General features: G+C 38.4%; 1 protein-coding gene across 2 annotated transcripts in view; it reads left to right on the forward strand.

The window, feature by feature from the left end:
• The first annotated feature begins 535 nt into the window (after window positions 1-535).
• The window catches only part of LOC309502428 (uncharacterized protein), a 56,198-nt gene continuing 29,716 nt past the window's right edge, over window positions 536-27,017 (forward strand). The window contains exons 1-2 of one of the 2 annotated variants that reach the window (XM_082174833.1): window positions 536-1,125; window positions 6,005-6,344. In XM_082174833.1, the coding sequence (XP_082030959.1) occupies window positions 602-1,125; window positions 6,005-6,047 (567 nt within the window). In that variant the 5' untranslated portion in view covers window positions 536-601 and the 3' untranslated portion in view covers window positions 6,048-6,344. Of the gene's footprint in view, window positions 1,126-6,004; window positions 6,345-27,017 lie in introns of those variants that run through there. The other variant, XM_082174832.1, reaches the window with a different exon arrangement.

Below are 27,017 nucleotides of genomic sequence, written 5' to 3' on the forward strand. Positions count from 1 at the left end.
CAAGAAATCTTTCACCTGCACTCAGTGTGGAAAGAGTTCTGCAACCAAACAACATCTTGAGATTCACATGAGAGTTCATACAGGAGAGAAGCCACATGTATGCAATCAATGTGGGAATAGTTTCAGTCAATCATCATCCCTTAAGCAACACATGAGGATCCACACCGGCGAGAAGCCGTTCTCATGCCATCAATGTGGGAATAGTTTCAGTCAATCTTCATCCCTTAATCTTCACATGAGGATCCACACCGGAGTGAAGCCGTTCACATGTGATCAATGCGGGAAGAGTTTCAGTCGATCAGCATACCTTAAAGGACACATAAAAATTCACACAGGAGAGAAGCCATTCACATGTGATCAATGTGGAAAGAGTTTCAGTCAATCACCACACCTTAAAGTTCACATGATGATCCACACCGGAGTGAAGCCGTTCTCATGTGATCAATGCGGCAAAACATTTATTAGTGCATCAGAGCTGAAGACACACCTGACAGTTCATACGAAGGAGAAGCCGCATTCATGTTCTGTGTGTGGGAAGAGTTTTTCACTGCTACAACATTTACATACACATCAGAAAACTCACACTGGTGTGAGAGAGTACATGTGCTTTGAGTGTGAGAAGACTTTTACTACAGCGCAATATTTAAAACAGCACCAGAGAATTCACACTGGAGAAAAACCTTACATGTGTTCACACTGTGACAAGAGATTCAGTGTGTCATCAAATCTGAAATCACATGAGAGGATCCACACTGGAGAAAAACCTTACAAGTGTTCACACTGTGACAGGAGATTCAGTGACTCATCACATCTGAAATCACATGAGAGGATCCACACTGGAGAAAAACCTTACAAGTGTTCACACTGTGACAAAAGATTCAGTCAGTCAATACATCTGAAAACACATGAGAGGATCCACACTGGAGAAAAACCTTACAAGTGTTCACACTGTGACAAAAGATTCAGTCAGTCAATACATCTGAAAACACATGAGAGGATCCACAGCAGAGAGAAGCTGCACACGTGTGATCAGTGTGGAAAGAGTTTCTCTGTTAAAACTCACCTGAAGCGACACATGAAGATCCATGCAGTGGAGAAACCACATCAACACAGTGTGAGATCACAGTGAGTAGTAAATCTTAATGTGCTGAGAAACAAAACCTGGAATCTTCAAGTTAGTTTGTCTTGTGTGCTTTTCCTGCAGCAGCTTCACCATTAAAGCAACACTAAGGAAGATTTTTTACCTTAAAATAATGTTTCCAAAATCGTTTCAGTGGTTCATCAAGTCGTAACTGGGTGAAAGGCACCTATGCTGCCGTGCAAAGGCAAAAGACCGTAACTTCGTTTTTGGTCGAAAATGAGTCATTTATATTTTTGGCACATTCAAGACCTCCTTTATCATGTGGATGAGTATCTTGAATCAGTTCCGTTGTTTTTTCGAGAAAATAATGATTTGTCTTAACAGTAACTTCCAAAAGCCCATGAGAAACCAAGGCAGAACACCGTAACACCAGTTACCGCTCTTTGGCTTTGTTTTGGAACGCTCAAATTGAGTTACGGTGCTCTGCCTTTGTTTAGCCGCGCGTCAATATGAAGTTACTGTGCCGGTGTTCTATCATATAATGCTACCTACCAGATTATACGGTGTTCTGCCTGTGTTTTAATGTCCATTAAAATTAAAATGACGGTTTAGCCTGTGTACTTTGTACAGCTGCCATCAGTCGCTCTAACTTCTGATGTCCTCAGAGCTTTGTCCTGCACAAACGTGCGATATTGATCGCGAAGGATTATGCAGAGTTGACAGAAAAACGTTACACATTGCAGTAGCAGCACTTATGCATCTAGCTGGCAGGGTGCCAAAACTTCGCCGGCGCGTTCAGCCCCGCCCTAAACGCAGTCGAGCCAACGCTGGACTAATATATCTATGGAGGTATTTTGTCATGTCAAATGTATTAATAATGCCATCAGAATGCAACCAAAGCACAGGATAGCAATAAGTAGATGGCTATAAATAATTGTAAATCTTACAAAATAAATGCCATGATCACTAGATTTTACACAGGTATTACTATAATGATTTTGTTAATGGTGATCAGCAACCAAATATTGATAAAGTGGAAATTACTGCCTTTTGCCTTGGCATGAATTCTCACTTTTTGCTGACAATACAAAGGCAGAGTACAGTAACTTTAAAATAGTGGTCAAAGGTCAAGTTTGAGCTCAAGATTTTTTTATGTATATGATTTTCATTACTAAAACATCTATTTGCCAGATTTCCAGTGTCCTACCTATAATTGATTTGGCGGGACAACTAAAAATCGTTAAAGTAATTTTTCTCAGTTCCACACTCTAGCGACTTAAGGTATTTTGCCTTTGTAGGGCATTATGACTCTGCTTTGTGGTAGGGCTGTCGCGATAACCGCAATATTGCAGTACCGCGCTACTGACAAGCCAACCGCAGAGGAAGGCTATATCCTTCTTGTTTTGAACTTTGTGCATGTGTATTGAATGTTAAATAAGTTAATAATGAAAATAAGACTGTTTTTATCATGGTGGTTTGTACAGAGGCTTCGTGGATTTGCACTTAAGCCTAAACAGACAGTGAATGAGAGAGATCGACTGAGCGCGTGCGATTACCTGCGTCTGTCATATTTGTGAAAAGGTTGCTGTGTCCAAGGAAAGTTAAATATTTGTCATGTCATCCTTTTAACGTTTAAGAGTATTTACCATGAATGGCATCAGCGACAGCGCTGGTCAGCATCCACAGCGCGTGGAACTCGCTGAAACAAAACTCGGTGAGTCACGCATTGAATCAATGCCATTGGTCTCTATTAAGTGAAGCTTCAGCTTCAGCGTTATCCATGCGACGCATTGCTGGTCAGCTGAGCCTTGAAAAGTGGAGTTCAAAGTTTAAAAAAAATTAACCTTGTTTCATTATTATCTGACAGTCCGTTGCAATGTGACAGCGCGCTGAGTGACAGGCTTTCAATGCGCAGAGACGCTGTTTAGTTTCGGTTTATTGGTTACTGAAAATGTACTCGTTTTTGTGCATGCTGACCACATCATGACACTTATTTATATAGCAACAAATAAATATAAATAAATCAAAATAAATTAATAAATGCGGTAAAACCGCACATCGTGCTATTGAGCCACTCAAAATTACCACAAGGGAAAATCCTTCACCGCGACAGCCCTACTTTGTGGTCCTTTATCTGCTATAACCACGCATCTAAGATTGCCAGATCGGGTCGCATTTCTGTAGTTCTAATGAGACAATACCGCTTCCAACCTGTAGGGCGACCGCAGAGGAAAAGTTCCATAGTGTTACTTTAAGGGTTAGGCTTTATTTTTCATGTGCATTTAGTCCATATAAATTTTATTTACTGCTATAAATTGACACGTTTGGTAGATGTTTTCACACAGTTGCCCTCATTTACAAAACGAGCGTACTACAGAAAATTGGGCGCACGGTTTCCATGCAAGAAATTGGCATTTTTGTATCAATATGGACGTGAGCAGTGGTAGGGCTGGGTACCGAGTTCGATACTTTTTAGGTACCGACCGAATTGCCTCGATACTATCGAGTATCGAAAAATGACTTGTTTTTCGGTACCAGATTTCGATACCTAAGGGGTTAACTCATCAACGTCAGTGCTCAAACAAATACATATGAAATGCACAACGGCACGCAAACTCTACACACACGAGACGCGCGGTACTCTCCGCGCATATACTCATGAGACGCGCCCGCGCACACAAACTGTCCACGCACATTCTCATGAGACGCGAGCACACACACACAATACCCTAAAGATGTGGAAAAGTCGATCAGAAGTGTGGCTACATTTCTCCAGACTCGATGCCAACAGCGCATGATGTAGTATTTGCAGTAAAATAATTCCTGCAAAGACCGGTACCACGACAGATATGATGAAGACCTTGACAGTGCACGGAGTAAACATAAGAGCAGAAAGTTGCTGCGTCTTCGACTGGTAAATGAAGAGATAAGTTACCTTGTTGACCACTCTGACAGTGTTTATATTGCAATAACGACCTAATAAATGTACACTGTTGTTCAAAAATGTGTTGGTTAGTCAGAATTTTTGTTCTGCATTGAAGTGATCAAAAATGACCTTAAAACGTGTGTAATGTTACAAAAGATTTCTGTTTCAAATAAATGCTTTTCTTTTGAAATTTGTATTCATCAAAGAATCATGAAAAAATGTGTAATAGTTTCCAAAATATTAAGCAGCAAACTGTTTTCATATTTCTGAAGGATCATGTGACACTGAAGTAATGATTTTGAAAATTCAGCTTTGACGTCACAGGAATAAATGACATTCTGAAATATATTCAAATAAGATTTTAAATTGTAATACTATTCCACAATATTACAAATTTTACTGTATTTTTGATCAAACAAATTCAGCTTTGGTGAGCATGAGCTCTTTATTAAAAAAGTTTTTCTGAGGTAATGTGTTATGTATTATTGTTAAAATGGATTTCATAAAATTGGTATCGAAAAAAGTATCGTTCAGGAACCGGTATCAAAATCAAGGTATCGGTATTGGTATCTAAATTTTTTTGAACGATACCCAGCCCTAAGCAGTGGCTATGTTTAAATCTCACATCAGGTCTGAGATTGTGTTATCGTTATGAGAACACTAGGCATGAGTCTGGTCTGCGGTTGTGAGGCCGGTTGGATGTCCTGCCAAATTCTCTGAAACGCCTTTGGAGACGGCTTATGGTAAATAAATGAACATTCAATTCACGGGCAACAGCTCTGGTGGACATTCCTGCAGTCAGGATGCCAATTGCACGCTCCCTCAAAACTTGCGACATCTGTGGCATTGTGCTGTGAGATAAAACTGCACATTTTAGAGTGGGCTTTTTATTGTGGCCAGCCTAAGGCACACCTGTGCAATAATCATGCTGTCTAATCAGCATCTTGATATGCCACACCTGTGAGGTGGATGGATTATCTCGGCAAAGGAGAAGTGCTCACTAACACAGATTTAGACAGATTTGTGAACAATATTTGAGAGAAATAGGCCTTTTGTGTACGTAGAAAAAGTCTTAGATCTTTGAGTTCAGCTCATGAAAAATCAGGGCAAAAACAAAAGTGTTGCGTTTATAATTGTGTTCAGTGTAAATGAAGACTGCCACATTTATCAATGTACGATCAGTTGTACAATGTACGTACAATTAGTTGTTTCAGCCCTGGTTAGTGTGTTTGTTTGTTTTGATCATTAAATACTATTTTTAAAAAAGAAACATCATTATACCAAAGAACAAAAAGGTTGGTGTTTAGGTTGGAGAATATTTCAACTAGTTTCTTTGCCATTCAAAGAAATGTGCTGACCAGTAAGATATAAACTTTGTCAGATGCCCAGAGCTGCTGCAGATACACATTTGAGAGCATTTGGTGGCACTAGTGAAACCAGCATTAAAGATTGGAATAATATAATAATACTTTAAATAAAACATTAGCATTTCATGAACACTTTGAATTACTTAAGTCATGATTAGCAAGAACATTGTGTAAAGAGTCCATTGAAAGTAACTTTTGCCATGTGAGACATTTACATTTATGCCCCTGGCAGACGCTTTTACGCTCTCTATTATACAGGCGTGAATTTGCTTTTCCTTCAGTCCAACACTATGCAAAAATATGAGAATTTGTTGACAGGTGGCCCTTTCACAACAAACGTCAAACAAATAAGCTTAGAGGCCAATCAGCTTGTGTCGTGTAGGAAACTGTGATTTCTTACAGGTCATATGTCAAGCCTGCGTCATCTAGAGTTTCATGACCAAACTAGTGATTTATAGCACAAATCATCTTCATGACATTAAAATGATCATAATCGTGCACAGCAGTTGTTGACCAGATTTGATGGTATTAAAATGACTATTATACTCAGTGATCTTGACTTTGAGCTTCACTTTTCATTTCACGTTTGTCTCTCATTTGAAATCTCACATGATTTAATGTTTCTTTCAGACCTGATGGACGTGAACAAGAAAGGAAAAACAGAAGCCAATAAATCTGTCTCCTGCCCTCAGTGTAAAAAACACTTCACGTCTGAAGATTCACATGAGAGTTCACACTGGGAAGAAGCGGCTCAGGATTTCTCTCTGAAATCACATCTTCTCATGCTGAAGAAAGACCCTTTAACTGTGATCAGTGCGGTGAACTGTTTTATTGGGCATCAGTCCTGAAGAAACACCTGAAGATTCACACAAAGGAGAAGATTCATTAGTAATATTACACCAGAAAAGACACGTCAGTGTGTGTTTCAGTGAAGAAGGCCTTTACTACAGAAGATGAACTGAAAGAGCACCAGAAACACCTTTGAAGTTCAGGGAGCTGAAGAAGAGACCATAACACATTTGAGAGAGAAATTAATCTGACATTAATTTTTAACTCGTTCTTCGTTGTTTTTCATCAGAACATCTAGTTTATCTTCCACTTCTACTCTTCCATGCAAATACATCATAAAATTGTATGTAGCTCTGAAACTGGACACTTTTCTTCTCTTGAGATGATTTGGTTCTTATAAGTCAGTAAAGAGAGAGATCTGTCTCATTTGCTTTCACTTTTACTTTAATTTTTGATCGATTAAACTCATTACTCATTTTATCACTCTTTATTTTATGCTCATTCTGCTTGAATTAGGATAAATTTTAGTTCTGAAAGCCATGAAATACTGTTTGCTTTTTGAGCTTTCCATGTTTTAATTTTGTCAATAGAGCTTTTAAATGCCTAATGTAGTGAACAGCAGACATGATGGCACCAGAGGTCCATACTTCACAACAGGAGTCTCTTTGTCTTACTGTGATTAAGAAGACAGCAGGATGTGATAGGACCCTCAAATACAACTAAAGGACTATGGTAATCAGGACTGCCAGAGGTGACGGCATCAATGACCCATTGATCACTAATCTAATCACCGGTTGCCCTTTGGTCATGGATTTTCACCTCAACTCCCTTCCTGAGACCAACGTGTGAACGACCATGGACTGCCCAGGGCCCCCAAACTGGCTAGAACACGGTAGGAAAAAAGAACCCTGAGAAAAAGACAAATCTTTTTACACATTGGTTTAGAATATGTAAGGAACATGTCCTACATATCTCCTTATTCATCCAGGGAACTGTGCGCTCACAGTGGAAACTGCACCTGGAATAACAGCCAATGTAATCTCACCCACTATCACAGTAATGGACATCTGGGTGATACCTCAACCAATTTACATCAAGTTTGGACTCTGCAAGTTCAGAACGCTGCCGCAAGGACTTTGAGAAAGGTGTGGAAAGAAAATGTCCAAGGTTCTAAAGACACTTTCATTTAACTGTGTATTTTGGGACAAATCCACAAGCTCCACAGGGTGGAAAGGTGGGACGTGATGGGCGGACACTTGGAATGCAATGACCCAATCACACCACTACAGTAGTAGAGTTTCTGACCTAAAGAGGGAAGGAACATCAGCACAACCAAGGTTATACTCTTGCAAGTAAACCTTCACCAACACGGACCTTCAAGCAGCTCAACCGCTTCTGTTGAGGACTTCAGCATTCAACACCTGAGCTGCACGACTCTTAGCTTTGTAACCTCTAGCCTGCAAAGGATCCTGCGGATCGACCACCGCCTGACCTACAGTTCTCCGGATTACACAAAGACCAGCAGCGAACCTCCAGCACTCAGTGCGGCTCTGCAACTGTTGGAAAGTGATCCAGTTTACCCCCACTCGAATGGAAAGATACTAGTGGAAGACGTAGCCCATTGCCGGACTGATCACCCAACCACGTGGAAAATAAATATAAGCTAACCAAACCTCTTCCCAAAGGCCTGGGCATTAGGTTGCTGCTACATTTACATTTACGCATTTGGCAGACGCTTTTATCCATACATTGGATTTCAAGGCACATATTTACATTTACATACATGGGAAATCAAACCCATGACCTTGGCCTTTTTTGTTTTTGTAGACACTGTATCTAGGGTCTGCAAATACAGATAGATACATTAGACACATTATCTGTATTCATATGCTTATTTACTATTTCATACCAGCATCTAGAAAGACCACAATTGACTTCAATTTCTTCATCCAATCCATTGCTCATCTACTTAACATTCATTGTGAACATCCATTTGTGTAGTTGTTTGTAGTATCTGTTTGATTATTGATTACATTTTCTTAGTAGTTTAGTCATTTTTTGTTAGAAGTTTAGTCACTTTCCTTAGTAGTATTTAGTAAGTGTGATATTTTACTCTTGTATATCTCTGTGTTAATAAATTTATCTTTATTGCAAACTGTGTCATTCTTGTGTTGATAATCAGAGGCTCTACAAGCTCACCAGAATCTCTCTAAATCTATGGAAGTAAAATAATGTCAAATGTTTTTGAAACAAAAAGCCTGTTGAATTGCACTACTTGAAAAAATATGCATTGCATTAAGCATGCTTGCATTTTAATGCATTGTATTTTTATGGCTTGCATTTTTATGGGCTGAAATTCAGCAGGGTTGAATATTTAAGCAGTGAATATTTCAATTCAAAACATCTCAAACACATTTTCATTATTAAAAATTCAATAATCCATATTCACCTTTCATATTTCACTTCCAAAATATTCTAACTGTTTAAAAATACAACCTATAATATTCAACAGGCAATTTTCTTTCTCTTTAGTAGGGCGGTTAAGCGCAAAAATCAATCACTTTGCGATAAAAGCATCAAATTTGGTAGGAAGGCTCACAAAGGGGGTCTGATCAGATTTAGGACTGTAGGCGCTTGAAATTTGAAATGGCCGCCAAATATGGATTTCATAATGGGAAAATGGATTAAAAGCTGCCAGAAACATAAAATGCAATAACATATTTCACAATAAATACATGTAAATATAATTTTTTTGTCTTTTTAATGTAGGCCTGCATAACAAGAAACAGAACAGAGAACCAGTAGTTCAACTCTTCAGCAGTTGAGCTTTGAATATTAACACAAGATTGAATTAATAACATAACATAAGATTCTAAAATTCCATGCTGAATTCAATGACCACTTTTATCTCATTCAAGAAGCAAAAAAAATGATTAACACAGCTTTACACTCTCTGACATTCTCCCTCACATAAATATAAAGCAGTACACTGCAGTGATGCTGCTCTGCATTTGCATTGCTTAATACAGCCTTTTGTACATTTGCAGGCAATAAGTTCATAGCAGGCTTTAGATGCTGCAGCAAGTGAGGTCCAGTATGGTTCAAAACTGCCATCCTCTGTTTTGACCCACCCCCATTTAGATGGACAAGGCAAATGAGGAGAAGGCAGTAATACTTTGCCCCAAATATGACCACCCTGATATGTTGCCCTTTTCACATGCTGGTCAAGAGCTGCACTTGTTGGTGGAATTCGGTGAACACTGTGCCTTTTTGAAAAAAAGCTTTTTCCTAGCCATGTTCACGCTCTCACATGTACTGGTTCTGTCATACAGCAGAACTGTGAACCTTTCAATTGTCTCTGATACAGTGAGGAAAAAAAATCCAGAAAATCACATTGTAGGATTTTTCATGAATTAATTGGTAAATTCCTCTGTAAAATTTGGTCACCTACAAACAAGCAAGATATCTGGCTCTCACAGACCTGTAACTTCTTCTTTAAGAGGCTCCTCTGTCCTCCACTCGTTACCTGTATTAATGGCACCTGTTTGAACTCGTTATCAGTATAAAAGACACCTGTCCACAACCTCAAACAGTCACACTCCAAACTCCACTATGGCCAAGACCAAAGAGCTGTCAAAGGACACCGGAAACAAAAATTGTAGACCTGCACCTAGTGATGGCAAAATGAGGCTTCCTGAACCACTGAGACCTCGCAGGCCATTGCTTCAGCTAAAGGTTCATTACTCGAAGCTTCATTCAACATTGCTCACTAGTGACACCTAGCGACTGTGCAAAGAAATAGCAGACAAATTAATTCATTCTGAACCATCATTTTCTTCTCACTGTTAATGTCTGTAACCTTTCATTTGCAATAATAAAAAGACCTGAGCAGACATTTTTGCCTGAGTATAAAATAAAATATGTATTTTTCTCTGTCTGAATTTACTTGTGCAGAGACAACTGTCACACACAGTTCATTAATTATTCATAAATTGTTTGGATAGTGACAGTATGAACAACAAAAGTGAGACTGTGTTGAGTGCAGTGCTTATGGTGGAGGGAGTGTAATAAACAGAAAAGTGTGGGGTGGGAAAGGTTAAGAATTGTTTCTGGGTTGTTTAGTGCATTGAACTGTTACTAGTTTTAGAGGCTGGCAGCTGAGCTGGAGGTGTGTTGGTAGAAGCAGAATGGAGACCAGAACTTCTGATTACAGAAGCGCATTCAGATTTTAGTCTTGATACCGCTTCTTGCAGTTTCCCTTGGACTGCCTCATACTCCAGGGCTGTAGGAGTGGTGACGTCAGTCTTTAGAGAGGTCAGGGCTTCCCCCACTGGCTCTCTCAGCTGATAGAGACGTTCCAGCATGTTACAAGTGCTGTTCCAGCGAGTGTCCACTTCAGTTATCATTTTCAGGACTGATCTCCCCATCTGCTCCTGTACTTGGGCCAGTCTCTCTTTTGCTGTAGTGCTGGTTCGGAAATAGGTCACAAGTTTCCTACTTTTAGATCGAATGTCGTTGAAGCTACTGATGTCATCAAAAGATTTCCTCACAATAAGGTTTAGAGCATGTGCAATGCATATTGCACGCCTAACATTCAATGACCTTACACATGCTATCATGTAGCATCAGTTACCAGACACTTCACTTTATCCTTTATGCCCCACTCCTCCATGAGCTTGATATGTCCAGTAGTTCTCAGCAGTATGGCTGTTAGGGAAATGCTCTACACATAGTAAAATAGTGCAGAGCTTGTCATTGTCATCTATAAAATGGCAAGTTACTGCTGGATAGGCATCCATGTTTAGGGATGTCCACATGTCCGAGGTAAGGCTTATAGCCGCAACTTTCTGCAGCTGCTCTCTGGCCTTCTCCTTAGCCTCCTTATATTTATGATCAACCATGACCTTCAAAGCCTGTAGATAAACATAAATGCTGAAAATAAATACTCTTACTTTTAACTTGTTAAATAATGATGAACCACTTTATTAATCACATACCTTTCGCGTTGGGATAACATAAGTGGGATCCAACACATGCAGGAGCTCCCTAAACCCATCATCATCCACAATGGAAAAGGGTTGGGAGTTCTTGATGACCATGTTCACCAGGGCCTCATTCACCATTTCTTTTTTGGAATCTATAATAAAATACAATGCAGGTGTATTGTAGGAGGCTAAAATATTTTTTAAATGTTGTTTAAAAAAAATAAAAAATAAAAATTAATAGACATGAAATATAATGAAAGTTATAATAATAATACAGTTATATAGTGAGGATAATTTTAATATCAAGACAGAATTTTGTTTTATAATAATAATACATATACCATATATCAAAAATATCTTAATTTGTGTTCCGAAGATGAACGAAGGTCTTACGCGGTTGGAACAACATGAGTAATTACTGACAGAATTTTAATTTTTGGGTGAACTAACCCTTTAATGTCAAACACTGGACTCAAGTCTTGAGGTGGTGTTGACTGGTGCACTGAGCTATTGATTACTAGATGACCATTGAGGGAAAATGATAACGAGAGGCAGATTGTCAGACAAGGAGCGAAATGAACAGGACAGAACATCACCTTTGTACTTTCATTTGTATTGTAATTTTGCTACAGAGCATGATTCCTACCATTGAAGGGGTCTGACTCCCTCCTCACATTCCAGCTTATGTCTGTATAGGTTTCCTGTCCTGTGTTGTCCAGAGACTCCTGACCCATGTCCACTGCGATGTCCACTTTTGGATAAAGGGATAACCGTGAATCAACATATTGCAGTGGTACAAATCACAGGACTGTACATTGTTGCAGTTGGCAATCAAATCAAAACTTACAGAGGGGGGCTGGAGGGAGACTAGGAAGGGTAGCGCTAATAGGGAGAGGTCGAGGCCGAGACTCTGGTCTTCTTTTTGGAGTCTGCTCAGTTTCAGAGTCAGTACTGCCGTTTTCAAATCCTGGGTAACTAGTGAAGACAGAGGTCAACTTGTAATGACAAGGCAATCGCATCATTCAATGGGCAGGCATGAACAAAGGCTTTTTTTTTGTACGCTAAACCCATCCCCAGCCATAGCTTTTGCAGTAATACAACAATTATCTATAATGTACATACTGTGTCGCTTTTCTTCTCCTTTTTGCCATTGAGCCCTCATCCTCTGACTGGAGGACTGCCGTTCCATTCCTGTTGTAGTCCTTCAGCTTTTGCCTTGCCTTACTGAAGTCATCTATTATAAAAAAAATTAAAAATAAAGAAAGACAGATATGGAGATAATTAAGGACAAAGGAAGTAAGGCATAACTGTTGTCCTAACATGGAAAGACATAGAATTACCCTGTTTGCTTGTTTATTTACCTTTTTCAAAGAGTGTTCTTATTTTGAAGATTTTCCAGCCAGGGCCTGGCATTTCATGCCTCTTTATGGCCTTTTGGGTTTTTTCCTCGGAAATGAATGTTGGCCAAAAACATTCATCACCTTTAACCCATGACCTCGGCACAACTTCTGTAATGTCCTCGTCGAGGAAAATTACTCCACAAAATGTCTTTTAAAAATCAATGTGTAAAAAATAAGATGATTAAAAAAATACATAACTGAACTGAACTATGATTTTCAAAAATAAAGTCTAGTCCTTCATATGAAACAACGGTATAACCACCATTGCCTCATTGAAAGGGACAGCCATGCATTTTTGTGTGAAAGATGACAGTTTGGAGAATTTTATCTCATGGCCTAGGTCAGCTGGTATCACAATGTTTAAAATGTCCGAATTAAAAGGATAGGTAAAAAATGTTTCAACCATCCCGTACTGTCTGTAGGCAATTATGATATCACCGTGACAGTCAATGATATTAATTATTTGACACACATTTTTGCCCATCAGAAATGTGTTGTTTCGACATGTTGTGGTCATGGTGAGCCTCTCTGATATCAGTTCGTCATACTGGTGACAGATCAAGTTTGGTACTGGTATAGGGCCTCGGGCATGTTCTTTGCACAATTTGATGGGCTGGTCACTTGTAACACCACCATTTAATCCCTCGGACAGGCGTCTGATTATTTGGGCCAGGGGATTTGAGGGTTTGCGTACAAAACCCTTGAGTTTTTGCAAATAATTTTCGTATGGAAAGGATGATATAACATCTAGATTGCCAAAATGTTTTGCATCCTGTGCAGGATGGGTCAACCCATGCACATTGTACACTAGCTGATCATTTCCATACAGGTGGGCAAAATGTTCCACAAAAGCATGAAGGAGGCTGTTGGCATATTCGTTGTACTTTCTGGAAAAGAAAGGGGAGACCAGCATTGCCATGGCTGTCGACAGCAGCAGGAAGTTTGCATATAGATCAGGTCTTATCACCTCACACAACACCACCGGCCCTGTGTATAAGAGAAACTGACGGAACTCCGTCGCCTTCCACCTATCCACTTCGTTCAGTGATCTTGGCCTTCTAGCAAATTCCGAAGGAATGTGGGGTCTTAAGCTTAGAAGATTTCTGGATATTCTGTCCACGTCTCTCCCTGGTACACGGACAGTCAGAGGACCTTTCATCCACAGAAAGATAAGGCGCCTTACCACCCCCAAGCACACCAGGTGCATGTAGTCCAGTGGGACTTGGGACACCAAACCAAAATGTACATTTGTGAAGGCATGAGGACCATGGTGGTGTTCCTCATCCTCCTGCCTGGCAAATGCCTCATCAGACCGTGTTTGGCCATTCATGAGGGGGTGTGTCATGCGGTGGTTGAGGTACATCCCACTCTGAATACACTTGTCACAGCCATAGTAACCGTTAAAAGCCTTTGTGACTTTCACAAAGGATTTTGCCGGTGCATCACAGATCATCGAATGAACTTTTAAAGTGAGCCTTTTCCCCTCAAATGTAAACCCCTCCTGTAATTGTGTGAGTTCATTTGCCAAATCTGTGAGATACATTTTTGATGACTCAGGTTTCTTTATACCTGAGTACATCCCGATGACTACAGGTTCTTTCATGGGTACTCCAACCAATCTACCTAAAACGGGACACAACTGAAGACATGAACTTTTAAAAAGTGGCAGGCCATCCACTGACATTTGAAGATGTAAACAACATCCATCGACAAGCTTGTCTTTCCACTGGGAAAGGGTATGTTTTAACGCCTCAATAATGCCAATGTAGTGGTATAGGCCACCGCAGAGATCCCTAACAGAATAATCTCTTCTTGTGTTAAGAAGAGTTCGTGCATCTTTTGGCAAGTCACAGTGGTGGACCGTTAATATTGCCAAGAGAGCCGAAAGTGCAATATGGGAAATACCATAATTATGTTAATGCCCAGTTGGAAAGGCGATTTCTGAGTTTTTCTGGTTCCTCCCAGTCAGATATTTCTTCTACATCACTATCATCTTGATAATAAGATCTATCCTCTGGGTCAGACACAACACCTGCCATTGGATCTAATCCAAGATTTTCTTCCATGATTTCATTTTCAGGTTCTGCAACATCATCTGTTGGAGACCCAATATCTCTGGGAGGAAGTGTGGCTGCAGGTGTTTCCTGGCCGATATCAATTAACCTTCTATTAAGGTCCACCCTGGCTCTTCTCCTCAACGCTGAACTGGAAACAGGTGTCTTGCGTCTTCATTTTTTACATTGAGGTAACTATCTCAACTGTAAATTGAATAATAATAATACTAAAAAAAGTATGGAGTTTGGAATGGAATGAAAATCTGAGTATTATACCTTCGTCTCAACAGTTTGCATCATGTTTTTAGCATCTGGAAAAAGAAATAGAAAGTATGTTGTAAGTTGTTGTCTTAATTTTATTCATGATGTGACTGGAGAAGTTGTCTGGTTTATCAAAAATAAAGATTTGGTAACAAGTATAACATTTATTTATTTATCTATCTATCTATCTATCTATCTATCTATCTATCTATCTATCTATCTATCTATCGCTGACTCAGGAGACTCACTTTTGTTTACAAGAAAATTAAAGTAAAATACCAATAACAAAATTGTAATTGTTAGGTTGAAATTGTAATTGGGGTAGGCTACATGAGAAGAATAGTGGTTATGGTCTTTGTTCAGTGTAAGGTTGGAGGCATATACATTCAGATGTATTTCTAAATTATGTAGGCTAATGTCCCTGCCACTTTCTATCAGTTCTATCATATATTTTCTCTTCCTTTTCTTTAATGAATGTATATTTGATTTCAGTAATGATACTTTGGCCATGAATAAAAAAAAATCATAATCACAATTACTTAATTTATTTTTAGTCCAGGCAAAGTAGCATTTTACGACAGATTAATTGTAAAATAATATTTTTTCAGCATAGATCATTTCTATGAGGTGCCCAGAACAACATACTAAAAGTTCTAAGAAATCCTAGTTGAGGAAATATGTTAATTTATCATCAATCCGAAATGTGTGCCAATAAGGCCAGGCAACAATACACCCCAATGGGGCTATTTTGTTTTCCTTTACTCCTATCAAAATGAAACTTTACACAATGAAAGTACCCATGAAAAGTATATATTTTTTTTTTTGTATTACAAGTTTCTTTGAAAATTAATTGTAATATGCAAATATGGGGTGTGTTGTTGCTGGCCTTAATCGGATTGATGATAAATTAACATATTTCCTCAACTAGGATTTCTTAGGACTTTTAGTAAGTTGTTCTGGACACCTCATAGAAATGATCTATGCTGAAAAAAATTATTTTACAATTCTTTTTATTTTTGGCTCCAAAATGAGTTAGTTTGCCTGGACTATTTGTTTTATTCTCAACTTTTACAAAAGAGCACGGCCTGCTGGGAAATCTGTTGACGAATCATTTTATTTCTCATCGTGACGTTTCTGATCATAGTGAGATGATCTGCTGATGAGCCTGAATGGCTTGTTGAATGAGTGTTGATAGTCTGAGGCTCATCAATATTAACAGATCTGCTGAAAACACTCTTTATTTCACGACAATAGTTCCTGTTTTCACCTCATTTATTATGCTGATGTCTTCAGATCTCCTGTGAATTGTCACTTAAAGCTCATTTCATTGGTGTCAGCAGACTGAGGGTATTTGGCTACGTTTATTTCTGTGTTTATGATTTAACTGTTTTCTTATCATTATTTATATTTGGAAGAATTGAAATTATTTATATTCTTTTCTATATTTCTAGATATATACCTGAATTTGAATGAAGAAGCAGAATGATGTTGGGATTAGCAATAAAAATTGTTCAAAATAATTAATGAATTGGCACCAGTTACTGTAGGATGAATAGATAGACAGGCGCATAAATGCTTATTTAACATGTTAAAGAATGACAAATATTTTTGCAACCTTTCATTTTCTATTTTGTGGGTATGTGAGATTTATGTGACTCTTGTTCAGTCTTTTCATAGGTATCGGGAGAGTTGTGTGTTGTGTAAGTGCGCCCTCTATTGGATAGAGGCTAGAGTGGTGGTCACATACTGAACTTTCGCGCTCGTTTCTCAGTCTGCATCTACTGGACCGAGAGAGGTGTTCACATCAGGGCGATGAGATGCGAAATTGCTAACCTCGAGGTTTGTTTTGCTGTATGCTAGCGCTCGCCAGTCTATCGTCTTAATGCAGCCCACGTGTTTCAGTTGTCCTTTTTCTTATGTTAGGCTGATTCTGAATGGAGATAGAATCCTGAACTTTTGCTCTCTTTGAAATTGTACAGGACAGGTATGTACTTCCAATACCAGGTTTAGAATATAATGTGTTCATTTAAAAGTTTTCTTGTACTTATTGATGTCCAATGGCACTGAACAGCCCAGATGGTAAAGCATGTACATTTTGCTTCATGCATGTTACTGTGTGTGTTAACTAGTTAAAGGAAGATGGTTTAAAAAACCAAAACAAATTCAGTAATTGATATTTTTGATTTTGGCAGATCAGCACCCCCAACTCTGGAATTCATCATCAGTGAAGCTCCTCCCACTGTGATTACATCATCAGTGAAGCTCCTCCCACAGTATTTCTCCAATAAATGCTGCAAATTCCCATCAGCTACAAGTGAAGACGAGCATCAGAGCATCAGGAAGAGCTGAAATCTGCAAAGACTGAGTTTATTAAAGAGGACAGTGAGAACATGAGTGATCCAGAACCCTGCAGAATGAAACACACTGAAGATCCTGAAGAACAAAGAGGTTGGTGTTTATTCTTCATTCATTCATGATGCTGAAGAACATTCATGTTAGAAACATTCAAGCACTTCATCACTTTTAGATAAACAGTTTAACTATGAAATGGTACAGAAGGTTCTGGGTTTTCTTCAACAAATGGTCAGTAAGGGAGGTTTGAGACATTTTTATACTGATTATGATCAAGCTAAATACTATTTTACATTTATTTTATATCTGGTTTCCAATTTGCAACAATTTTATCCAAATTTTAGTCATTTTCAACATAGTTAAAACAATTATTATTTTTTAAAGAATAATCAGTAAACACAAAAGTCACTGATAAAGTTGTATTTGTCAAATATCATACAAGTTATTCATAGTTATAGAGATTCTTCTTACAGTAACTTTGGTAACAGGGTTGATGAACACAGTCAATGCTACAGTTTGTGTAAAAACTGAGACAATGGATTGAGATTATATTCTTGTCTTCCCATCATGCAGTAGAAAGAGCCCAGATGATGTCACAGTTTTAAGAAATTCTCTGTTTTTAAAAGGAGGAAAATCATGTCAGGAGTAACAGGGTTGAGTGAAACATGTAGGACACAGATAAAGATAATAAAAATTGTTAATTTAAAACTAGTTAAAGCCGCGGCCGCTCTACACTTTGAGCTTGTGAAATTTCTACAGACGTGCGACGGCTGAGAAATTACGTCACATTCTGTGGCAGCTTTTTCACAAACATAAATTTAACGGTATAACAAATAATAATAAAAAAAAAAAATATATATATATATATAAAAAACAATCCACTCCACTTGAATGATAAATGTTTGTGTTATTTCTCACAGAGTTACTCACTTGAGCTTGTGTTTCTGGTGTCTCACTTTCACAGACTCATGAATGGAAGTCTAGGAAGGAAAAGTCTAGTGTGAACGGCCATTAATAATTAAAAGTCAAGTCATCTTCATTTATATAGCGCTTTTAACAATGTAGATTGTTAGCAGCTTTACAGAGATAAACATATAATTTAAGATAACAGAGATTGTTTTGGCTTTATAGCGGTTCTTTAATGAAATTATATTCCAGCTAAAGTTAGTTTTGATTGATTCGCTTCCGTCACAATGATAATTTGTTATTAAATTAGGGGCCGCTAAGACGACACCATTCTCTCTACACAGATTTTAAATGCGAACCTGTGATAAACACTGATGGCGTTCACATGCGCATTAAGAATTGGTTCTATAGTTATGTGCGTTTGAATATATGTGCACAGGTTTGTAATTCCCTACAAACAAAAGTCTAAAAGTACTGGGCTTTCCTTATAAATTTTAATACAGAATTTAATTTTATTTTGTCATTTCGGGGTAGGTATGTGAAACGAATTTCCTGACAACGCTTTATCTGAAGAGTGGTAAAGGGATCCTCCATAGGGAGAGACTAGTTGGCACTAGAGACTAGAGCACTGCATTGACTTCCGGTCCAGGCGAAGGTCCTTCGTCAGATCTGGATTCGGCAGGCTGCGGGAAAACCTCTGGATAAACAAAGACACTAAAATTAGCGTAGACGCCATTCTTCTTATGATGTAACGAGTACATCAGGATTTATGGGAAGTGTTCCCGGTTCCGGCTGACCTAATCTATGCAGCCTAATCATTGTATTATAGAAGTCTATAATGTTTTATGTGCAGAGGTGGAAAGAGTACTGAAAATTTGTACTCAAGTACAAGTACCGTTACATTGCTGAAATAATACTCAATTACAAGTAAAAGTACTGGTGTCAAAAAAGTACTTAAGTAAAAGTACAAATTACTCTTCTCAAAAACTACTCGGAGTACTATTTACATTTTAGCTGGCGATAGTTAATGTATTACCAATAAATATTCAACCAAATGATAGATTTATGTAGAAAATAGCTACTTTTAACACATTTTTAGCTTATTGTCGAAGGACATTAATTAGTGGTCATGATACTGGAAATTCTAATTTCAATATGACACCTTGAAATATATCAATATTCAGTAGGCCTAGCCTATAATTTTTAATACCATCGGGAAAACTACCACATACTAAATATTTTAATATCTACATTTTTGTCCATCCATTTTGTCAAGGCAATCATTATTTTCAAGCATGGAAAAGCACAACACTCATTGTAACAGTAATCTATTTGTATGGAAAAGTTTAATTCAAGTCTTCTGAAGAGACATGTCCACTTTATACGGTGAGATTTTAATTTAGGCTTTTGTTTACATATTTAAACATTGATCAGTAACCATTACAAAAATCTAACTTAAATATTTACTCACTCAGTGTATTTGTCTTTACAATAGGGTAACGTTAAAGGGATACTCCACTTTAAAAGGAAAATTCTGTCATCATATACTCACCCTCATGTTGTTTCAATTCAATCCTTTATGAATTTCTTTCTTCTGCTGAACAGAAAGGAAGATATTTAGAAGAATATCAGTAACCAGACAGTTTTAGATACCATTGACTTCCATAGAAAGAAAAAAATATACTATGGAAGTTACTATGGAAGCAAAAACTGTCTGGTTACTGATATTCTTCTAAATATCTTCCTTTCTGTTCAGCAGAAGAAAGAAATTCATACAGGTTTGAAACAACATGAGGGTGAGTATATGATGACAGAATTTTCATTTTAAAGTGGAGTAGCCTATCCCTTTAACTGTTGCAATAGCTCACACACAGCACAAGAAAGCTTAATTTCAAACTGAATTTAATTTGCAAAAAAGACTAGATTTTTCATAACTTTTGACAACGTTTAATTCAAGAGCATGGAGAGATTGGAGCTGGACGTCATTTGAGTCTGCAGTGAGAACCACTTGGAGAGATTCGCGAATCGCGATTGCACATGATATGACACACAGTCCGAGAGCGCACACTCAATATCCGAGTCCAGTTCATTCGTATATTTGAGAGCTCGTGTTCAGTTTTCTCGATTACATGAATGTGCCCTCGTGTTATAATATTGCACTCGTGACATTTGCCATTAAAATATGCCATAGAAACTTGCAGGTATTAATAAAATTATGTGTAATAGGCCTACCTGCAATCCCGCGCTGAGAGGAGGCGGGTGTGTCAAACTCGCTGTCGTTGAGATGAGAGAATGAGAACGCGCAGCTGGTATTGTATCAGTGTATAGGCCAAAATGAGTATTGACAGATATTTCAGTATTGATATCAAAATACAGATATTTTGACAATACAACAATATGTAGTTTGTTGTTTCTCCAAACTTTCAGTCCAGCCATTAATCACTCTGAGCTCCTCGCCTCCTTCACTTATGATCAGCTCTTCAAAACCTGCTGTGACTGCAGCGGCTTTAATTCAGTCCAAATATCAGGGGTTTTATTGGTCCGTTTATGATCGGATATTTTTATTGGCTACCGAAATGCCGGTCAAAGATTTGAATATCAAATTGTACTCAGTAACGAAATGTGATTTTACACATTTCGAAGTAGCGAAGTTGATTACTTAGCTTAATATGTACTTGATTACAAGTAAAATTACAGATTTAAAAATATACTCAAAAAAGTACATATGCTAGTTCAAAGAGATGTGTCTTTAATCTGGCTTTGAACTGACAGAGTGTGTCTGTTTCCCGGACAATGTTAGGAAGACTGTTCCAAAGTTTTGGTGCTAAATAGGAAAAGGATCCACCGCCTGCAGTTGATTTTGATATTTTAGGTATTATTAACTGGCCGGAATTTTGAGATCGCAATAGACGTGAAGGACTATAATGCAGGGTTCTTAAGTTTTATCAAAAGCTTGGAGTGAGATCATATGCGGTTAGGGGAGGAGCCCTAATGGAGCCCCGCCCCCCAATTTTACCCATTGTTCATAATTAACCAGCACAAATTGAAATTATAACAATAGGTAAATCTGATAAATGTCAGAGCAATTCATCACATCAAATATACTCTTTAATGTTACATTTCAAAATTACAAATATACAAAAATATAACAAATTGCTCCAAACAGTTTGGAAAATCTTTTTGCATTTTGAATGTGTCTAGTCAAAATGGTATAATGATTTATTGTGTGGTGGGACATTGTGTACAAATGACATATTAGAGTATTAAAGGTGCAATGCGCAACATTTCATGTTAAAAATACCCATTTTTCTAACCCATACATGCTTAAACAATTGCCTGATGGGCTGAATGAGCCCTTCTCTGATCACTGCGATTGCCTCTATAATCCTGTTCAGTAAAATAAATAAGAGGGATTCGGGACGGAATTTGAGACTGGGCCTATTAAATTGCCTATATTGCAGTTTCGCTTGTTGCCAGAGGGGGCATTGTTCTGCAAAAACTCAGACTTGCGCAATGCACCTTTTAAGGTGTGTGTGTGTGTTTGTTGTGTGTGTACTCCAGCTTATGAAATGTGTTTTGTGTAGTAAGTGTTTGTTGCACATTTTGATGCCTTGATAACAGGGGTAGGGGGCTCCCACTTTAAGCACTGTGGCTCGATGCCAGACAGTTAAATTGAAATATTACCCAGAGCACTCTGCTTTAATACATGTAGCCTTAATGTAACTAGAAAGACTATTAATACAGTATAATATATAATTTAAAATAAAATGATGAAATACATCTTCATTCCTTCCCATACCCACTAACATTTCCCTTAGTTTCAGATAACGTAAGCTAGCCAAACTGAGCCAAAGCTTCTGGCCTGGTGTCAAAGTAGTTGTAGAGTTTTTGACTGCATCAATAATAATGTATACGATGGGCTATATATTAAATGTTCTAAAATGTTAGACGAGCTTTCTTCCAACTTACCTTCTCCATCACGATGTGTGTTCGCGCAATGTTGTTGGTTACCTAGTAACGAACGTACGGTGGCCGAGAATGTTCCGTCAACTACCGTGTGTTCGCGCATCTATGTTGCCTAGTAACTAATGCAATCTGGCGGCAGTAAACTTCACTTTGTGTGCCTGCGCCTCATATACAACGTTATATATAAAGCTTGCAGGACAACTTGGTTGGCATTGCCTTTTCAGCGTGAGAAATACACGGTGTGGCGTGTGAGCGTGTGAACTGGTTGAATTGCGTGTGTCTCACGGCCAATGCGTGAGACTTGAGAACCCTAAGAGCTCGCTCAAGTACTGCAGAGCTAAACCATGTAGTGCTTTGTAAGTAATCAGCAATATTTTAAAATTTATGCGATGTTTAATAGGCAGCCAATGCAGTGTTGACAGAACCGGGCTAATATGGTCATACTTCCTGGTTCTGGTAAGAACTCGAGCTGCTGTGTATTGAACTAGCTGTTTGTTTATTAAGCGTGCAGGGCAACCACCCAGTAGAGCATTACAATAATAATCTAGCCTTGAGGTTATGAACGCATGATCTAATTGTTCCGCATTTGTCAATGAGAGCAAATGCGAAATTCTTTGGCGAATTAAATTTTTTTAATGTGTAAATTGGCAAGTCAATACACTTCCAAATTATGAACTTTCACTCTATGATGTTTAAATTTAGCAGTTAATCCGCGAATCACATGCGTGCCGAACCGAATCTGGTGTGATCCATTCCACCCCTAGCGCGTTATCTCATTGAATATCATTGTCAGAATCGTAGAAATGCAGCCTTGGCTAAATGTAATTTACATGAGACTAGATAATGATCTTAGATGTCATCGCTCTGCTGCAGAATTTCAATGGCATCAACATCTATTCCATGTGATAATATTAGATCTAGAGTAAGGTTTTTTACCTTACCAAATTACTATAGAGAAGAGCAGCACCATCCCAGGAGGGATGAATACCATCTCTTTTCAACAGGTCAGGTCTGCCCCAAAAACTTTTCCAATTGTCTATGAATTCTATATTATTAAGTGGACACCACCTCGACAGCCAGTCAAGTCAAGTCAACTTTATTTATATAGTGCTTTTCACAACACAGATTGTATCAAAGCAGCTTCACAGCATCAAACAAAATAGCACATCAATGTTTGTTTCTAGTGCAAAACGTCCACGTCTGGTAATGCTGATCAATAGTATTGTTGATTGATTAATTAAATTAAGTATCCCCAACTGAGCAAGCCAAAGGCAACAGTGGTAAGGAACCGAAAAACTCCATCAGGTGACCTAATGGAGAAAAAAAAAAACTTGGGAGAACCCAGGCTCAGTCGGGGGCCAGTTCTCCTCTGGCGTTTATGAACTAGAGACCGGATTTAACTGTAAGATTAAAAATATTATATAAATGCCTGGCTGAAGAGATGCGTCTTTAATCTAGTTTTAAACTGGGAGAGCGAGTCTGAGCAACGAACAGTATCAGGAAGGCTATTCCAGAGTTTTGGAGCTAAATGTGAAAATGATCTCCCTCCTTTGGTTGATCTGGATATCCTAGGTATGACCAAAAGCCTCAAATTTAGTGATCTTAAAGAGCGCGATGGATTATAGGGCGATAGAAGATCCGTTAAATAGACTGGAGCTAAGCCGTTTAGGGCTTTATAAGTCAGTAGCAATACCTTGTAATTAATACGGAGCTTTATAGGTAACCAATGTAGTGATGATAAAATTGGTGTTATATGGTCAAATTTTCTTGATCTAGTAAGAACTCTAGCGGCTGCATTTTGGACTAACTGTAGCTTGTTTATTGAGGATGCAGGACAACCAGCTAATAAAGCATTACAGTAATCTAGTCTCGAGGTCATGGACGCATGAACTAACTTTTCTGCATCAGAAACTGATAGCATATTACGTAGCTTAGCAATGTTTCTAAGGTGGAAAAAGGCTGTTTTTGTAACATATGAAATATGATTTTCAAAAGACAGGTTGCAGTCAAGTATAACACCCAGGTCTTTTACTGTAGAGGATAAAGTAACAGGACATCCTACGATGTTAAAGTTGTATTGTGAGAGGTTCTGTGGGCGGTTTTTTGAACCGATAAGTATTACCTCTGTCTTGTCTGGATTTAATAAAAGAAAATTACACGTCATCCAATCTTTTATATCTTTAACACACTCTGTCAATTTGGATAATTTAGCGTTTTCATCCGGCCGTGATGAAATATATATTTGAGTGTCATCAGCATAACAATGGAAACTAATTCCATGTTTCCTTATAATATTTCCAAGTGGCAGCATATATATTGAGAATAATAGAGGGCCTAACACAGATCCCTGCGGCACTCCATAGTTTACTGGAGTTATGATCGATTTTTCTCCATTTAAATAGACAAAATGGTATCCGTCAGATAAGTATGATCTAAACCAGCTTAAAGGAGAACTTTGTAACTTTTTTAACTTAATAAAACTGTCTAGAAATCATTTGGATGGTTAAACAACCTGTTCTGGTGATATTGGTGACCTTCCCCGCTCCCCCCAGCGTTCCCTGGCGGAAAACCAACCTTGCAACTTGGGGACTACCGTCCCGGCAAGATAGAAATTGGAAGTCTCGTGAGAAGCGAGAAGCGAGAACGAGCGCGAAACACGAATTGCTTTATGGCAATTCGACATAAACACACACGCATGTATGATGTATTACCAGATTACCCACCTCGGTAGACATAGCTCCACACGATACAGTTGGCTTGCTCCGATCAAAACAAACGCACATGAGCAGCTGTAGAGAGGGGGAGGAGGCCGCCGCAAGTGAGTTTTTTACGACCGTGTTGTGAAATATACACCCTCCCACAGCTGTAGGGGGAGCTCAGGGGAAAACATGCGACAACAAAAGGGAAAATCAGCGAAGAAGTGACTAGAGTTCGCTAGAGTTGCCGAGTTCTCCTTTAATGCTTGTCCTTGAACACCAGTATAATTGTGTAGTCGATCTAAGAGTATTGTGTGATCTATAGTATCGAATGCAGCACTTAGATCAAGTAAAACTAGTATTGAGATACAGCCTTGGTCAGAAGCTAATAGTAAATCATTTGTGATTTTAACGAGCACAGTTTCAGTGCTATGGTGCGGCCTGAATCCAGACTGAAACTTTTCATAGATGTCATTTTCTTGTAAGAAAGAGCCTAGTTGGGCAGACACAACTTTTTCTAGTATTTTAGACATAAAAGGAAGATTTGAAATGGGTCTATAATTTGCTAGGTTATTTGGGTCTAATTGTGGTTTCTTAATGAGTGGTTTTATAACTGCCAGTTTAAATGTTCTTGGAACATGACCTAAAGATAAAGACGAGTTAATAATATTGAGGAGAGGCTCTTCCACTATAGGTAACACTTCTTTCAGTAGTTTAGTTGGTATGGGATCTAATAAACATGTTGTTGTTTTAGAGGAAGTGATAAGTTTATTTAACTCTATTTGTTCTATAGTTGTAAAGCACTGTAATTGTTCTTGCGGGGTGATAATCGAGGCTGAGTTATAAGGCGCGATTGAGGATTGAACGTTTACAATTGTGGTTCTGATGTTTTCTATTTTCTCAGTGAAAAAATTCATGAAATCATTACTACTAAACTGTAACGGAATATTTTGTTCAGGTGACGCTTGTTTATTTGTTAGTCTAGCCACGGTGTTAAATAAAAACCTAGGATTGTTTTGGTTATTTTCTATTAGTTTGTGGAGGTGCTCAGCCCTGGCTACTTTTAAAACCTTTTTATAACGTGACATACTGTCTTTCCAAGCGATTCTAAAACCTCTAAATTAGTTTGTTTCCATTTACGCTCTAAATTACGGGTTTCTCTCTTTAGGACACAAGTAGTATTGTTGTACCATGGTGCTTTAATTTTCTCTCTGACCTTTTTTAGTCTAATAGGTGCAACAATATCCAGTGTTCCAGAGAGAATGGTGCTCATTTTGCTGGTTAGTTCCTCTAGTTCATCTGTTTGTTTGGGTTCACTGAGCAGCTGAGACAGATTCAATAAGCAATTTGAAAAATTATCTATGGTGGATGGAAGGATTGTTCTGCCTAATCGATAACACGGCGCAGCATGATATATTACAGGGGTACGTAATATGCAAGTTACCATGTAATGGTCAGTTACATCATCACTTTGTGGAATGATATCTATATCGGTTGGATCGGTTCCATGTGATATAATTAAATCGAGTGTATGATTAAAACGATGAGTTGGTCCGGTAACGTTTTGCTTAACCCCAAAGGAGTTTAATAAATCTATAAACGCATCCCCTAACGCATCATTTTGATTATCTACGTGTATGTTAAAATCTCCAACAATTAATGCTTTATCGACATTGACCAATAGATCTGAGAGAAAATCTGCAAATTCTTTTAGGAAATCAGCGTAAGGCCCTGGCGGTCTATATACGGTAGCCAAGGCTAAAGATAATAGGGATGTTTTTCTAGCATCTAAGAGCGTAAAATTTAGTACAAGTACTTCAAATGAAATAAACTTATAACCCGTTTTCTGAGTAACATTGAGAATATCTCTATAGACCGCTGCAACACCGCCACCACGACCAATCAGACAGGGTTCGTGCTTATTGGAGTATACAGATGGCGGAGTCGAACATCATTAGTGCCGCCGTTAATAATGATCTTAGAGATTTTACGATTAGCATTAGCCAGCACTTTTAAATTTGCTTTGATGTCAGGCGCTCTGGTCCCGGCAAACATGTGACTGGTGGCTGGTGTCTCTATTTTCACGTTCCGTGTGATCGAATCGCCAATTACTAGGGCACAATCAACAGGATTCTCAGTGGGTGTTTCACTGAGCGGGGCAAATCGATTTGTTATGGTAATCGGAACGGAAGAGTGTTTTTTTTATCCGCAACTAGAGCGATCCCTCACTGTCA

This window comes from Leuciscus leuciscus (assembly GCF_965113295.1).
Source record: "Leuciscus leuciscus genome assembly, chromosome: 1".
Classification (NCBI taxonomy): Eukaryota; Metazoa; Chordata; class Actinopteri; order Cypriniformes; family Leuciscidae; genus Leuciscus; species Leuciscus leuciscus.